Here is an 18,253-nt window from a genome sequence, read left to right as displayed (position 1 = left end):
TGCTGACATTATTTTCCTTTATAAAATTTAAAATAATTATGTAGATTGCTTCTCTTATCAATTTTAGAGTCCCGGGAGCACAGACCAGAAACAAAACTTTATTCAAAATCCCCAAAATGCACACCAAGTTCTACCAAAATTCGTTCTTAAATCAAGCCTGCGATATGCACAATGTAATGCTTAATGAAAAGAGACATCATTAATGTTTCTTTTAAAACATTTAAGAGAAATATTGTTGATGTCTATTTGACCATTTGATAAAGAAATGTAAGTTACAATATTAAATAGTTATACTTATGTACATGAAAGTATTTTTTAGATTACTTTCAAGTAAAAACCTGCAATTGGAATTTTATTATATTTTGGTATTTTTTGTAACTATTCTGTTGGTTTACGAATTAAATTAATAAACTTGGTTCTTAATTATATCAAGGAAAGGTGATTTTTCCTGTACTCCAGACTCCTCGATCGATGACTGGAATTTTACCGGATACAGTTAACTGTGTTAACACAAGTGAAGGACATAACTGCTAAATGGAAAATAAAATCAAGGAAGAATAATACTAGGAGAGTACACTATCCATTGCAGCTGCAATGGTTAGGTTAGGTTAGGTTGCATACCTGTATTGGTGTAAGTTGTACAGTGCTCATGTATATGAGTCCCTTGAGGAAAAAAGAGACAGTCTATTTTATAAGCAACTTAAATAAGTTTGTAATATGATCGCAGAAAAGTATAAACTACAATTATTTTCGAAAATGTTTAAGATATAATGTTATTTTTTATTTCAATATAAAAACAGTAAATATGTCAATGTATATTAGTTATTGAAGAAAGAAACGGAAGGTGTATGTCAGAAAACAAAATAATAGTCATATTTGTCCGGTAAAAGCAGCTTAAAAAAAAAGAAACCTAAATTCTATTTTAAATTTTAATACTTGACCGCGAAATTCGGTGAGACATCTACCGTATAAAAAAAGGTTTCAAATCTCCCATTGACAATACGTAAAACTAGATTTTTCATAGATAAAAAATTAGTAGAATGTAGTTATGTATTTTTAGTACCTAAATCCTAATTTCAAAATCGTACCTACTTACGCATTTTTTTAACCCTTTCATAACCAAAGAATTGTTTCAAAATATATCATTCTTCTTTCTGGCGCTTATCATAACTCAATGACAAAGATCAAATAATCGAATTAACGTGGTCTTTTTTTTGAAACCCTTATCCGCACCCCAATGGTGCATAGGGCACTGCACTATACAAACACAGTGTTATCTTGATCGTTAACATACGAAGGAAAGGTGATCAGTCCTCCGCTTCAGGCACCAGTCCTGGGTAATATTGAATAAATATTAGAAGAAAAAATCACTTATATTTATTTGACCCCCCCCTGGGAATCGAACCTGGGACCTCCAGAACGATAGCCGAGCGTGCTGACCATTACACAACGGAGGCGGACACTACTAACGTGGTCTTATTTGAATTATATAAAAGCAATATGCTCATTCCGACAATCTGCTGGATCTAACGAGCTCTAGCGTCTCGTTACTTTGATACTGTAGAGACGGGAATATACAAGTTTTCGAATTATCAACAGGATATTGTTTCCCTTCTCTTGTAAGTTGGTGCCTGTGCCAATAAACTTTTAGTAGACTTGGGGCACTAGCTTTAAATCTTTGAATAAAATATTGAAAAATATTTTATTGGATGGAAGTAAAAGAGCTCATAGTGAAGAACCTTACTGTTTTATAATAAAGGAAACAAATAATAGACATCCGCACCCATATATAATTTAATATTCCTTTTGCTGTTGGTTTATTGAAATTTTAAAATAAAATCACCATTTTGATTTCTCTCTGAATTTTTGAATTGTATTAAGAAGTTTTCATGATTTTTAAATGATAATTTACAAAACATCTTTTTTGAAAATGGGTCATTGTTCTAAAAATATAAAAAACCGTACAAAGGTTTAAATCTGTTGGTGGAATACATAGCTGTTAAAAAGTATAATCAGTCGCCATATATCTTTTTGAAAATAACACGCGAATGACAGCTCTCTATCAAACTTCAACTTTTTAATTTTTTATCTTTTTTCTAACGTCACATTTTTGTGCCGTTGAGTTCTCCGTGAGGACAATGGTATTATAAAAAGAAAAAAATACAATTTCCATTGAAATATTCCAACGTAAGTTATTTTTAGTTGCAAATTATTGATTGTTGCTCATTATAACCTCGATTATCCACAAGTGTAAGTACGAGTCATCTTGTTCTATTGGATACCGCTCACTTTTTACAATACCCGCAGTGTTCTCTTCATTGTTGGAATGGAAATTATTGCAATTATATTTTGATCTTGATTACCACGCGTCATTTTATGAGTATGTATAAATCATTTTATAAGTGTATCAATAGTTTACTTCGACTTTTTATATCGTTCAAAATATTATACTGTGCAAATACAAAACTATTCCCGTTTTTCAAGTTATTACGTGTTTCGTATTTATTTACTAAATTTTAAATTTAAATTAACACTACTAGCTTTAAAGGAGCAGTCCTTCCATCTACAAGTTATTTAAAACTAAAATATTATGACTGCTTTTCCGAGTTAATATAAATTTTAAATTTAGTAATGATTTTAGTATTATTTTTTGACATCTCATCAAAGATCACGAAGAATATGGTCGTCAGCCCCGTAAATGCCCAGACTTCCATATTCTTCTTCATCTTTGATGAGATGTCAAAAAATAATATGAAAATAACTCTTACTGGAGATAATCCAGATTTTGTGAACAAGTATTTGGACACACTCAAAATGTTGTAAATATACTTTTAGTATACTTATGTCTCATTGAATATACCAGGGTACCAGCAGTGCAGAGAAGAGTGTGACAGACCATTGTGGAGTCAGTAGTGCCAGTGTCGCCATGTCCTCGCTAGACAAGTGGGTAGAGCTCGCCAAGCAGTGCAAGTACCTGCCCGAGGATGACTTGCGGGAGCTGTGCGGCCTGGTCTGCGACCTGCTCACAGAAGAGTCCAACATCCATCCCGTGCAGACCCCCGTCACGGTGTGCGGAGACATTCACGGACAGGTAAACAGAGATAGACTTGACATATTCTCCAGGTACTGCTTAGCAGATTATACTAATAATAGACCAAAACCCAAAAAAGTAGCTAACCATAGACAAGAATAAAATGCTACACCGCTCTGTCTTTGTGACCATTCTTTCCCTCTTTTTCATTCATGTATATCATCATACACTCTTGTTGATTATTCCCACTGTCCACAAACTATTCACAAAAGATAATAAATTGTTTTGTGTTTTGGAGAGTATGGGCAACGCTTTTTATATAAACAAAATTACTTCCAAAGGGGTATGAATGAAATGTTTGAGCGCTAAAAAATATTTAAAAAAGTGTGACGTCCGTGGACCGTGGTTTTTTATTCAATTATCTGTAACATCGACTTCGCAATCTAAATTTTTATAATTCTACATTCCCCTTATAATTTTGAATTCAAGTTTTACTTGGTAAATTCCACTATTTCTGTAGTAAATAGCGGTATTTACCAAGTGAAACTTAAATTAAAAATGGAAAGATATTATCACCAAATGATTGCCTAATCAATTAATAAAATATTTTCTTTATCATTCATTATTTACTTAGTATGAAAACACTTAAAACTTCACAATGACCGGCTTTGGAATTAGTAATCCCTCGTCAGGTCTAAATGCTATCGAAATAAATATATATAAAAAATAATATTAATAAGAATCTATGCCACCTCCGTAGTGTAATGGTCAGCGCGCTTGGCTACTGTGCTGGATGTCCCGGGTTTGATTCCCAGGGGAGTCATTTTGACTGGTGATTTTTACTCTTATATTTATTTAATATCACCCTGGGCAAGAAGCGCAGGGCTGATCACCTTGTCTTCATGGAATTGACGATCAAGACGACACTGCGTCACTACGATGAAGTGACGCTGTGTTATCACCAGTGTCGCACCATTGGGTGCAATAAGAGTTAAAGAAAAAAAATGAATCTATGCCGTACTTTCCACTTACAATATTAAAAAAAAAAATTAAAATAAAAGCTTCTTCTCAGATAATGTTTAGTTTGCAATTATTCACTCTCTGAGGGGTTAAAATGTGTAAAAACAGCTTTCATTTTCTGCGTACAGTTTTACGATTTGGAGGAGCTGTTCCGGATAGGGGGGCAGGTCCCGGACACCAAGTACATCTTCATGGGAGACTTTGTGGACCGAGGCTACTACAGCTTGGAGACCCTCACCCGCCTCATGACTCTCAAGGCGCGCTTCCCCGACAGGTAGATCTTTCTTTCTCTGTATGTGGTTCTAGAAGCTTCTTCTTTTTCGCATGGCTAAGTCCTATTGAAGGCAACCCTTGCATTGCCGTCTGTCCTCACAAGCAACCCAATTTAATAATCGGTTCTTTGAAATATTTATCATATTATTTTTTGACATCTCATCAAAGATAAATAATGATCAGCCCCGTAAATGCCTAGACTTCCATATTCTTCTTCATCCTTGATGAGATGTCCAAAAATAATAAGAAAAATAACTCCTATAATTGGAGATAATCCAGATTTGTGAAAAAGTATTTGGACATACTCAAAATGCTTTTAATTATTAACCACTTAACGGATGAATTTTGGTGAGAAAATTTGCCGGTGCAAGAAATCGTCACCAAAAAGTGGAAACAAGACTGTCCGAACACCGCTCGGGTTGTTCAATAAAAACAATTGCGTCAATATTTAGCAAAGAAGGACTGAGGAGTCGAAATACGATTTACGCTAGCAGTGCTCGGGCTTGTCAAATGCAATACAAACTCCTTGCCCTATTCACGCGAGGGCTAGTCACCGAACTGGTTAAATTGGGTGTCGTGACATACAGTTTGTTCACAGTTATTTTACCTCTAGTTTTTTTTTTAAATTATTTATTCTGCCAAAAAAAAAAAATAGAGGTACCTAAAATAACTGTGAACATACTGTAGTTGGGTACATGCTTGACTGCGAAACTGGTGTCGCAGGTTCGATTCCCGCCAATTGCAAAATATGTTCAAGAAAGATTTATTTTCAATTGGTCTGGACATTTGTAATGTATTTTTCACATTTAAATTTCCTATCATACTTGCAGACAAGCCTCTAAAACAGAGGCTCTGTGGGTATTCCTTAAAAAACAAAACATTTAGAAAGATGTTTTGTTCGTTTGTTGCCAGAAGGTACCTGGGGTTATCTGACACAATGCCATCTGTCATTTTTTTACTTGGACTACAAAGTGGTGCGGAGATACCTGTCTAATGATTTATATTTGCCTTCCAGAATAACGCTATTGAGAGGCAACCATGAGACTCGGCAGATAACCCAGGTGTACGGGTTTTACGACGAGTGCCTCACCAAGTACGGGAACGCCAACGCCTGGATGGACTGCTGCAAAGTGTTTGACCTTCTCACCATCGCTGCCGTTAGTAGCCCATTTTATTTCTGACCACTATGTGCGCCCATTGGTACATAGATGACTGCATCGGATTAACTTTGCGATGTTCAATAGAGACCTTTTAGTACCGAGGCAATATGGATGTCAGTGTGTTAACAGAGTTTACTCATGAGATCACTTTATATTTTTTATAATGTTCTGCCCATTATTGAGCATCCGCATTGCCTGAATTCTCCTAACTTGTATGTAAACTACCGCTTTATTATCTGGCAACTGGTGGATGGACTGCCATCTATTGAGAATTTGTGAAGTAAATAGCTTTTCCCTTCTAATCATAAGTGAGATTGTTTCAAATTTATTTTCACTTATTAGGACCACCTAAAACATTTATATACTTCTAATTTGGCCGATTCCATAGTTATGCATTATTTGAGTATAACATTTTAAAAAAAATGTTATACTCAAATAACGTGACTTAATTTCTGAGGGCCTAAGTGTAAAAATGTATTTTGTTTTAATATTTATAAAATATTCAAAATCAAATAAATTGAATTGAAATTGATCAGTCAGTCAAAAATATCATTTCCTAAAGTACAAGTGTTTTTCTATATTACGTTTGTGTCGATTTTTAGATATTTTTATGCCGAATTTATAAAACATTGTTTTTGAAATAGAATTTCGCCTATTGTTTGTGTTGCGATGAATCATTTTACATACATGTTAGTATTTCAATGAAGAAAATGTTTGTGTTCAGTTGATAGACGACAAGGTGCTGTGCGTGCACGGCGGCCTCAGCCCCGACCTGAAGACCCTGGACCAGATCCGCTGCATCCGGAGGGATCGAGAGATCCCGCACAAGGGCGCCTTCTGCGACCTCGTCTGGTCTGACCCTGAAGAAGTGGACCAGTGGTGGGTACCTCACAATCACTCCGGACTAGACTATTCTAGCAGAGTTCTTGTGACGCGTACATTAACATGTTCTGTGTGTCGAACATGGCTTCCGTGTCCATGCAAATATTAAAGCCACGCGTTGACGGTCATGTTGAATGAAGATAAGCATTCATAGTTTGTTTTATGTGTTTTGAACACAAAGGAATATGTACACTTAAAATATAACTTTGTTTTAAAATCACTGTAAATATTTTATTATAACTTAATTATAATGTCTACCGGTTTCAAAGCTAACCGCTTCTTTTTCAGACTGATTAATACTAAAACACTATCTACTTAACAATTTTTTTTGGCCATTAGGCAAAGAGCTTGGGTATATCTCAAGTGGCTTTATTTTTTGTGTTGATTAGCAGTTACAGCCAAAAGAATCAGGGATATTAATCAGTCTTGAAAAAGAAGCGGTTAGCTTTGAAACCGGTGGACTTTATAATTAATTTATAATAAAATATTTATCGTCATTTTAAAACAAAGTTATATTTTAATTATAAAATGTAAAATCACAAAGTTATTGCTTCAAATTTAAATTATACACTTATTTACATTTAATTTAGTTTTAAAATAAATTCATGTTTCAATAGAAATTAGAATTTAATGTAAAACAAGGTTTTGGGTTTTCAAAAATTTAGGAATTTAAGTTTATCTGCATTGAATGTGTTAACCAAGTATAATCTTCCAGGATGGTGAGTCCGCGAGGCGCGGGGTACCTGTTTGGGGAGAAAGTGACTCAGGAGTTTCTGGAAACCAACGGGCTGAACCTGATTTGCAGAGCGCATCAACTTGTGGATGAAGGTCAATTTTGATATATATTTTTTTCAGGCAGTCACTTAATAACTAACGGTGGCCCTTTTTCAATTCAAAACAAAAAAATATCCAACTTTATTGTTCTTTTTATTCTTGTTTGGTGAGTTCTTACTCTTCTGGAATGGTGTTGTCATAAATTTGTGTCCTCGAAATGTGATCTTATTAAAAAAATATATAGACTAATTTTGTTTGGTTGATTCGAAAGTGAGTCAATTGTTTTCAATTTGTTTGATACTTGGTGATATACGTTTCAAATAAGCTTATATATTAAATGTTAAAATCAAACACTGATTTTTTTAATGTACTAAATTGTATTTTATTGTTAAAAAACAAAAGAAAATGAGGGCGAAACAATAACAATAAAATATAATTTAGTAGACTCAAAGAATCAGTGTTTGATTTTATAACATTTAATATATAAATTAAAATGGAGTTCTACAAATTAAACGCCAAATCTATAAATAAATATTTCAAATTAGCCTCAATATCTCACTTAGAGTTAAATGTATGCTGATTCTTTGTATACGTTGCCAACCAAATATAACTAGCTTCTCGATTCTAGGTTACAAGTACATGTTTGGCGACCGTCTGGTGACGGTCTGGTCCGCGCCCAACTACTGCTACCGCTGCGGCAACGTGGCCTCCATCCTGGAGATCTCCGCGCCCGACAAGCGCGAACCCAAGCTCTTCCGCGCCGTGCCCGACTGCGACCGCGTCATCCCCAACAAGTTCACAACACCCTACTTCCTATAGCCGGACATTATTCCTCAGGCTGCCGGGCGTCTGCTTGGAATTATGTCCTTCGTTCGTCTCAAAGGGAAAATGTACACAAATATAATGGTCACTCAGAATTAATATTTAACATACTGCTTGTGTAAAGGTGGAGACTGATCGGAGCATTTCATCGTAACGTAACACGTTACGATGCGAGCATTCAGGCAGTCAGTACAGCGAGCCGAGCGCTCCATCCATAGTTTCGGATGCTCGGTGATGCCTGCCGCGAGCGATGTTACGACGAAATGTGGAGGTCAGTCTCTACCTTAAGATTCTTTGTTAGTATAAAAATCCATAATAGCAATGTAAAAATATAATATCGTTTTGCAAAATTTGCGAGAATAAAGGCATCAATGATGAAGAGTCATTACTCTACACATAGTTTTGGCAAGTTGGTAGCAATGCCTTAATGGTTTTCACAGTTGTCAGTTCCTCATTTTCAATATACTTTACTTTTCGTATGGTGTTTGGCAAGAAGTACAGAGTACACTTTCAACGTGAAATGCATCAACAAGTTTTGCAAACTCCGCAGTAACAGGGGTTTTAGTATTGCCATTTTTATTCTTCAGTCAAAACTACTCATGATGTCACGTTTGATGACAACACAGATTGCTAGCTTTTCTTGTAATCGCGATATTATTACATATAAAAAGACTTGCATAGTTTTACTTATTTTTAAACATACTACATACGGAGGGATGTTTGGAATTGAATACATAATTTTTTGCTTAAATATTACAGTACAGTTACAGAAGTAAGATACAGTGGAACCTCTTAAAACGAGCATAATTCGTTCCTGGCTCACAAATTAATGTCGTGAAAAGGGGATTTGACCTTTCTCTATAACTCGTTATACGAAATGTCGCTCGTTAAGAAGCAACTTTTCCTTTTTCTTGCTTGCTATGCGAATTTCTCACTATGAGAGGTTCCACTGTATACATTTTTTTTTAAATTAAGGCATATATATCCGAGCTACCATCATAGATTATGGATTTTTTTGTTATCAAATCAATTATTTTCTGAAAAAAATTTTTGTTATTAATATTCTTATAATAATAGGAACGATAATTCTTATTATTCTCCTCTATGAAGAAATAGGGGAGATAGCAATATTTAAAATTTAAATGGCCATCAAGACACTTGAAGTGTAATGAGATCAAAATATTAATTGCCTGGATGTAGCTTGCAATCTTTGTGCGTGATTTTGTCGAGACGAATGATTGGCAATATAAGAGAATAATTAGTTATAATTGAACAAATCTCACTGTGAGGAAATAGTATTGAGTTAATAAGTCTAGGGAGACGAGGTAAGTAAAGAAGACACGGCGCGAGGAGATGTGTTGTATAACTGTATATATTTTATATCTAATATTACACGTTTTTCATATAAAAATAATAAAATAAGTTGATATCCATCTGTCTTTTATTTTGATAAATAATTTTAAAAAAGTGAGATTATTTACAGTTTTCTATTTAGCTATAAGATTAAAATTGACTGAACTATAACATTCTGAATTAAAGTTTTGTAATAACAATTCTTGGTGGAACTGCATTTTATATAATAAAATTAAAAAAATTATAACCGATATTATTAGACTGATGATGTCGGTTACGACGAAACCCGGTCGCTGGTCAAATTGAATTGATGTGGATAAAACTACACACTTGTACGCACATGTGCAAGCACACATGCATTCACACGTGAACGCAAACATGCAATTACACATTCATACTTGCTTTCATGCTTGCAATTAGTACTTGGCAAAAACACGTGCAATTACTTGTGCAATCACACATGCAATTACATGTGCAGCACACGTGCACGCACACGCAGAAGTACACATGCACGCACACGTCAAATAACATGTGCAATTACACATGCAAGTGGTTGCATACGTGCAATAACACATGCAAGTACATATTCAATTACAATTACATGTGCACGCATACATGCAATTAAAGATGCGCCCACATGTTCTATTACACGTGCAATAACACATCTAATAACACGTGCACGCATACCTGAATTTCACATGCAAGTACTTGCATACGTGCAAGTTCTATTACAATTACACGTGCACACATACGTGCAATTACAGGTGCACGCACATGTACAATAACACGTCTAAGTACACTTGCATAAAAAAAGCAATTGCACTTTTTAGGCACGTGTGCGTGCAAGTGTAATTACACTTGCACGCATACGAGTAACAACACGTTGCGAATCCTCGCAACAGCGTTGATATAATCGAGAAAGATATTTTTCTTCTGTGCAAACAATCTTTCTTCGTATGTTTTGAGGTTCTTTTTTTTTTTAAATATATCTTATTTAGGAACCGATACACCAAGAAAACAATGTGCCAAAGGGAACTTTCAGTGACATGGATTTTATTATATTCTGAACTTACCTCAGTTTCACTCTTCTACAGCCAATGAGCTCAATGCAGCAATAGCTCAAACTCCTAAAATAGGCTATACTTCATTTTTGAATTACCATCGTTCAAGTGACTCTGAAATCTAGCTACGGCTTATGCAACGCCGCTTATCATGGCCCTACTTCAGCTTCAAGTTTTATAGCCTATACCTACTTGTGACCTACGTATACTGTATGTTTAAAGTTGTCCGCCTCCGTAGTGTAATGGTCAGCACGCTTGGCTACCGTCTGGAGGTCCCGGGTTCGATTCCCAGAGGGGTCAAATAAATATAAGTGTTTTTTTCACTGTAATATTTATTCAATATTGCCCTGGACTGGTACCTGAAGCAGAGGGCCGATCACCTTTCCCTTATGTGTAAACGATCAAGATAACTTTGGTTTATATGACGCAGTGCCCTATGCACCATTGGGGTGCGGATAAGGGTTTATTATTTATTATCTTTTTCATTCTTTAAACCCTTATTCCGCACCCGATGATGCATAGGGCACAGCATCATATAAACGTAGTGTTACCTTAATCGTTGACACATGAAGGGAAGTCGATCAGCCCTCCGCCTCAAGTACCAGTCCAGTAGTACAGAGTGATATTGAATATTTATTTGTGAAAAAAATAACTTAACTTATTTATTTCCCCAGGGATCCCAGGAATTGAACCCAGGACCTCCGGAACGGTAGGCGGGCGTGCTGACCATTTACACTAGAGAGGCGGACAATTTAAATTTTCATATACACAATATTCCTCCTCCATTTCCCTTCTCATACAGCGGTAATGTCCCCTTATCCTGGGAATAAAGAAGTCCAGGACTTCCCTACATCATCTATATATCATTATTTCACTTTTGATCAAAGAATCAGGTGCGTAGGACTGGTCACCTTCATATCGTGGGTGTACTGTCAAAAAACGTCAACTCGAAAATATGCGATTTTGACTTAATGACGCAAATTATAAAGTTTTCAAAGTTCTATAAACTGGCAAAAAACACAGTACAGTAGTTTGAAATGTCACGTTTATGTGGTTTTATAAGTAAATTCAACTTTATGTTTGATAGCGGGTATTTTATGCAGGCAAAAGCCTTATTTATTCAATATTACACTGGACTGGTAGCTGAAGCAGAAGGCTGATCCACCTTTCCTTCATGTGTTAACGATCAAGATAACACTGAGTTTTATATGATGCAGTGCCCTAAGCACCATCGGGTGCGGATAAGGGTAAGAAGAAGGAGAAAAAGAAGAAGAAGAAAAGGTTTAAATGACAGGGATTATCAAAACAGGGATTTTAGAGTTAACTTTTTTTGCCAGTATACCCACGACGATATAATTGATGACTAATTGAATGCATCATTGAGTCCCATTGGGTGAGGATAGGGAAGGGGTAGGGGATATTGTGTATGATTGGTGGAGTAAATAAATAAGTCGGAAAACAGTTTTAGTAAAGATGTTTTAATGGCATATTCAGCAGTCGGCGGTGATTGCTATATGTAAGATTGTACAGTATCTACATGATGGACTGAATGTGTGAAGAAATTCTTAAGCTAACGCGGAGTTACGTCTATTCCTTCTTTGCCTTTGGTTTGAGGACAAAATAAGCGATGACTAATCCCATTCCTAAGTATGTAGCCTTGGCAACCTGGAACACAAGTATACAAGTATAGTCACCATAGCATTCTGTCCGACCCCATCTCGTGGCATACGGTCATCAACCCCAGATCCATAACTGTATGTAAAAGTGCTTAGGCAATTTCAGTAAGCTTAGTTGACAAACAAAATGGAATAAATTTCTTCTTCTTTTTGTAGATCCTAGGGATCTGTTTGTGCTTCCGCATGTCGCTCTCGGGATGTCGACTCCCAGCTGTCTTTCCATCTTTTTGGAGGTCTGCCTGGGGGTCTGCATCCTTCAGGGTTGCCTTGGAGGGCGATACGTGGAAGTCTGTCTTCTGACATTCTGCTTATTATTCCTTCCAGCATCGCTTTCGTTGTCATCCCCACCTAACGATATCCTCCACCTTACACATGTTCCGAAATGTGAGAAATGGAATAAACACTTTTCCATATTGAAAAAAAAAAAAAAAAAAAAAAATTCATTCCACGTGCTTTGCTTGTGTTATGGAACCATGAACCTAGATATGAGTTCGTATCAACTAGTAAAACTTTCCATTGCAGTCACATGATAAATTCCTAGAATATTGTCCAGATAAATACATCTTTATCTCAGTGGTATGATTCCATTAAGCCCAGTCAAAAGATGACACCCGCGGATCAATATAAATACTAGTTTGATGGTTTCCACATTCAGAACTAATTTAGACGTAAGGACTATAACATCGTATATCTAAAATTATAACCTAGTTATTTGAATTAAACAAATCACAACTAAACAAACGATTATTTTGTCTGGGACACTGGGACGCATACCGAATAGTATATTTTTACTTTTATATTGTGGAAATGAATACTAAAGTACTAGAATACACTTTGTGGTCCCGTAACCACTAACCAGTGTCGCGGGCTAAAAGCCAGAGTTTCTCGGTTGGAACCCACTCTACCACAATTTGATACCTATTTCTAATAATGAGTTGCTTAGGCTCACAGAAATAGTATGAAATTGAAATATTTGTGTAAATAATAAATACACAAATTTTTTACTCTTTTTAAAAAGACGAATTTAAATGAAATATTTAACATGGAATGTACTCTATTAAATTAATATTATTTATTAAATGTTAATAACATATGTACTTAGGGCCATGTAACTAGTACACTAGTAACTACTATTACTGGGGTGCGGACAAGGGTTAGGAAGAAATATTGAGTTATCCCATAATATACGAGATGCTATTCTGACATTTTCTTTCTCTACTCTTATCTGCACTCAACGGTACAGTGCCCTATGCACCATTGGGTGCAAATGTAAACCATAGCAAAGCACCCTCGAAGTAGTATTTCATGAAAATGGTGCTCTATAAATATGATTAAGGGAGAAGAAAAATATAATATTCCATTCAACAGTGTTTGGTCAGTGTTTTCTCTGCTAACTATTGGTTTTAGCTTCGTTCTATAAATGGAGTCGATGTGCATAGTCTAATATAGAACGATCAAACTTAGAATGTAAAAACATTTAGTAAATAAGCGCCCTTGAGGTAGTATTTTACAAGAATGGCGCTATGTAAATTATCCTAATTTGTTATTAAATAGTATGAATTTACAGTTATTGCTCGAGACCGCCTCCCCCTTCCCTGAAAACCCTTCCGCGCATGCTAAACTTTAGTTTCTAGCCGGTATATTGATGATTTCCGGATGTTTCTAGAAAAGCAGAATTTTCTACGCAAAATCACGGGATTTTTGTGAATTTATTTCGGACGACAATAAAAAATTTAAAAATTAGTTCGAATTACCATCAAAACATTCCGTGTCAATTCAGTGTAGTGCTTTATGCACCATAACGTACGATTCCAACAATTTTGACAGCAATTTCTTAGCGAACAATTTGAAGGTTATGTGCGTCCAGAGAAACTTATATAAATATTTTTTTTACAAAATCTAGTGAACAAGGGGTACAAAATCATTAAAAATAATTAAAAATTTATCAACTTCTCTAAAAACTTATTCAAAAGCCCCGATTTGGCTTGCAAAATATGTAATTTCAACTTACATTCGCTCTGCCACTGTTTGTGACAGAGTTGAAAATCTTGGACAGACCCTTAAGTTCTTCTTCGCCACCAGCCATTTTCTGCAGGAAAAATTATTTATTATATATAACACTTCAAGAAGTTACCACGGGCGGATAAGAAAAGCAATTATTGAAGAAACCGCAAGTACTACAAATCGTAATTTCCTACCTGTCAATTTTTAGGATCCAAATGTCCGGTTATGTAATTCGTCCGCTCCGTTGGTGTCCCTGACTGGTGTGAAGTTGGTTCGATACATTCCGGAAATCATGACGTTACTTTCGAACTCACGCGGCAGGTTTAAAAAAGTATATATAAAAAATAATGATTTAAAAAAATTCATTTCTTTTGTGGTTCACCTTTAAGCCTTTTTGATAAAGTGCGATATATTATGTAAGCAAAAGTTAAGCCATAAACTGCTTTTGAAACCTGCAAAAGATAAATGATTTAACTTTGAATTTACACCAGTTACAAAATTTAGTAGCAATAATATTTGTTAGTGTTTTTCTGGATTATTATGTAGTGTGTTGTTAGAACATTATAACAATACTTTGTACACATAAAAAAACAGTGAGAGAAGTCTTAAAAAAGTAAAGCTGCACTATTTTTTCCTTGAACGTGATGGCATAAATTTACCACTTATTCACATTCATTTGTTCATGTTAAATCGTTTCTTGTTTTAATTTTTATTTTTATATGAACACAAGTGTGCTGAAATACATTTTTTTGACAGAACTCTATTTGTCCCACCAATTAGCAGAAGAACATTTTTTGAAGTATTTTTTTTTACGAATCATGAACTTACATTTGCTCTTCCAGTATTAGTTTCCGAATTAAAGATCTTTCTCCATCCCGTGAGTTCAGGTTCCGGTCCCGCCATTGAATATTTTCGACTTTTTACAAGACTACACCACAATTCACTTCAGCAATTTGACAGGACAAAATGAAAAAAAAAAAACAACAAAAGGTTGGTTAATCGCATTCTTTATTCAAATTAGTTTATTTTTCATTACAACATGCAGAATACAGCAGAGCCAGGTAGCTACTTAGTCACAGTGTTGCCAGATCTACAGAAAGTACCTGAACAATAATTTTCATACAAAAGTGCCAGAAAAAATAGTCTTTTATAAATATTTGAATAACAAATACGTTTCGAGAACATTGACACGTCCAGTGAATAGTCAGATCTTTAAAGTAATAATAAATAATAATAAAACCCTTATCCGCACCCCAATGGTGCATAGGGCACTGCTTCATATAAACGCAGTGTTATCTTGATCGTTTACACATGAAGGAAAGATGATCAGCCCTCCGCAATGTGGAGGGCTGATCTTTAAAGTAAGCATGTAAAATAAGTAGATTCAACAAGATCATACCATAACTTTTCCAACCTTTATTCGCACATGTATGTAGGGATACTGCATTGGATCGATTAAATTGTTGACATTAAATTAGAATTTTTTCTTTGACACTCTTAAAACCATAAAATGGTAATGTCTTTCCTTCCAAACTATTTTACTTACGTCATATGCATACATCAAATATTCCTTTATTCAAAGATCGTTGGAGCAAGTCTGATGATCCTGCCTTCATATAATCAACCATAAAGTTAACACTGCGTCAACCCAATACAGCGCCATGTGCACCACTTGTGAGCGAATAGAGGCCAGAAGATATTTATTTGTTACTAAATTCTTGCTTAGTTTATTGAATGAGAAATAAAATTTATGATTTTGTCAATCTGACTTGATCCATTGGACGTGTTGCAATAAGTATAGATTATACAAAGCGGTACAGTGCATTTTTTTCTATAAAATTTTACACAAAAATATACTTGGTATTTTAGAGTAATAATTAGAGACTAAATAAATGAAAATCAATGTTTAAAAAATTCCACATTAATATTTTTATTAAAACGAGCTTTTAATATTCAGTATATTCAAAGCATTATTCTTATTTTGTGAAAAGACCCTATTGTTTTATTTTCTGAGAGTATTTTCAAAAGTTTGTTTGTTCAAATTAACTCTGAATGTATCTTTGAAACAGATCCTAATATGAGTATTTTGTAAAATAAACACCAATTCAATCAAGAATATCACAATTGAATGATAGATCGAAGGAAATAACAACTAATAATGTATAAATAATAATTAATAAAGTATAATACTCATCGATAATTCATAATAAACTAAGGACTAGATAGTTTAGTTTAGTTTAAGAAGAAAAAAAAAACATTTTGCTTAATATAAGAGAAAAATTAATATTACAAAAAGTTGGAAGGAATTCTCGCAATCACAGTTTCTGTGTCTGAATAGTTCCTATGTAATTATAAATAATACATATTCCATTTTTCAATACAGACACATTGTATTTATTTTGCTATATAAATTAAATAATTAGTTTGGACATTTAATAAAATACAGTTAACACACTATGGACTGAAAATATATTTTTACCCGTTGGATCAATTGATGCTTACAGACAGGAAGGGTATTTTTACCTTCTGCGCCGGCAGAAGATTCTTCATTTCAGAGGCAGAAAAGAAGGAATTACATATTTAATGTTTTTATATAAATATTATATGCACTAATCTCTTTGTGAAGGTTTTATGTACATAATTATCTAATCCCGTCATCCGAAGGCGTAAAAAAACATTGTCCAAAGTGTGTTAATAGTAATGTTTGTGTCATGAAATTCAAGATGATTTTTTTTTCTCATTGATACGTCAAATACTACATGTGCAAGAAAGCGGGCATCAAAAACAGTATGAAAACAATGCAAAATTAGCAAAATTGCACACCTGTCGAGCACCCATTTTGTGCAAACATAAACTAGCCTAACCTTCATCGAAATATGAATATTTTTCACATCGAAATATTCAAAAGATCTCGTTCAATGGTCCATATTAAGCCGCACCAGTCTCAACCATTACCAAATATTATATTATATTACTTGCTGTTTTTTTAGCAATATTTTTTGACAAAGCTCATAATAATTCACTCGCGTTACATTTGAATACCCTTTTCACCATTTTTCACAATTAACTTCTAAGTTCAGATGCTGATAGTGTTTTCTGGGGTACAATGAAATTTAACCAGTTATAAATTTACTATTAAAATCCACGCCATTTTGATGTTACTGCGTTTTACACCTCACATCAGACCCCTTATGCTTGGAAAGTGAGTATCATGAAATTTCACTCTCTGATCTTTTAAGAATAAGCAATATCTTCACTACTCCTCGTATTGAAATCATTAGACCATAGGAAAGTATGTTTGAGAATGTTGTAGTGGACTGACTGATCTGATTGGAGTTATTTTGGCATTAGTTAATATTCAATGAGGAAATAATTTTTCCAATCAATTCTACGCAGTACTGAAGTAAATCCATTACTCAGCGTTTACTACACCATATCAGACCGCATAGCAGTATCAGAAATGTGGGAAAACTCATAATAACCCAGAAAAACACTATCAAAAATCACAATCATTTTCACAATTACTCTCTCAAGAACCTCTTCGACATTTACGGATCAAAAACATAGCTTAATATATTTTTTCTTATATATACCCTATTAATATATATCTATCTATGTCAATGGTATACATCTTACTTCAAATAGTAGACATTATCTAGGTTACGAAAACATTGGAATGAAATTTAGAGTTTAAAAATGTAAAAGGATTTCTTTGAAATTATAGTTTGAAAACACCCTCGCCCAAAATCCTCCACTTATTTATGCAGTAAGAGCACCCGCTTATTGCAGGGGATACATTTCGATAACTTCCCGCACTAAATAAAACAGCGTTACATGAGGTTATTTTAATATAACATAGGGAAAGGGAAATATGCAATGAAAAATAAAGGAATCAAGGTTATTTTTGCATTAATTTGCAATAATATATGCTAAGTAACACAAATATAAAGTTTATTTTTGTTATCTTCATTCATCATGAATCATTCTTCTTGAATAGATAAAATTAGCTATTCCAAAATTCTGAGTGGTCTAGTAGCACTTGCTTTATGCGAGATGCTTTGCCCTGCCATTTTTTATTTGATGTCTTTACAACTAACTAGATTTCAGGCAATATGTATGTTCAAAAATGGCTGGAATGGTGAACATTACACACTGTATAAAGTGAACACCTAAGCCAGCTAATGTCCAGACATTCCT

General features: G+C 34.5%; 2 protein-coding genes across 5 annotated transcripts; one reads left to right on the top strand and one right to left on the bottom strand.

Annotated features, from left to right (window-relative positions):
* The first annotated feature begins 2,010 nt into the window (after positions 1–2,010).
* PpV (Protein phosphatase V) lies at positions 2,011–9,393 on the top strand. 3 transcript variants are annotated; one of them, XM_088269946.1, is made up of 7 exons: positions 2,011–2,187; positions 2,864–3,091; positions 4,180–4,325; positions 5,340–5,481; positions 6,209–6,363; positions 7,082–7,194; positions 7,769–9,393. In XM_088269946.1, exons 2-7 carry the CDS (start codon positions 2,927–2,929, stop codon positions 7,957–7,959), a joined length of 912 nt encoding a protein of 303 aa, XP_088126072.1. In that variant the 5' UTR covers positions 2,011–2,187; positions 2,864–2,926; the 3' UTR covers positions 7,960–9,393. The 3 variants fall into 3 exon arrangements, with proteins under 3 accessions (XP_088126072.1, XP_088126071.1, XP_088126073.1); XM_088269945.1 differs by having other exon boundaries at positions 2,022–2,250; XM_088269947.1 differs by lacking the exon at positions 2,011–2,187 and adding an exon at positions 2,251–2,380.
* A 2,442-nt stretch (positions 9,394–11,835) lies between these two features.
* LOC148303462 (ATP synthase F(0) complex subunit k, mitochondrial-like) lies at positions 11,836–14,277 on the bottom strand. Of its 2 annotated transcripts, XM_088269941.1 has the most exons (3): positions 14,251–14,277; positions 14,064–14,141; positions 11,836–12,041 (listed from the first exon to the last, which is right to left on the bottom strand). In XM_088269941.1, the coding sequence occupies exons 2-3, from the start codon at positions 14,136–14,138 to the stop codon at positions 11,964–11,966; spliced, it is 153 nt and encodes a 50-aa protein (XP_088126067.1). In that variant the 5' UTR covers positions 14,139–14,141; positions 14,251–14,277; the 3' UTR covers positions 11,836–11,963. The 2 variants fall into 2 exon arrangements, with proteins under 2 accessions (XP_088126067.1, XP_088126068.1); XM_088269942.1 differs by having other exon boundaries at positions 14,064–14,277.
* Between the last annotated feature and the right edge of the window lie 3,976 nt (positions 14,278–18,253).

The sequence above is a fragment of the Brachycentrus maculatus genome, unplaced genomic scaffold (assembly GCF_059751285.1).
Source record: "Brachycentrus maculatus isolate JH-2025_06_01 unplaced genomic scaffold, ASM5975128v1 h1tg000368l, whole genome shotgun sequence".
Lineage (NCBI taxonomy): Eukaryota > Metazoa > Arthropoda > Insecta > Trichoptera > Brachycentridae > Brachycentrus > Brachycentrus maculatus.
The sequence above is the reverse complement of the archived record's forward strand: the minus strand, read 5'-3'. Positions and strand labels throughout refer to the sequence as shown.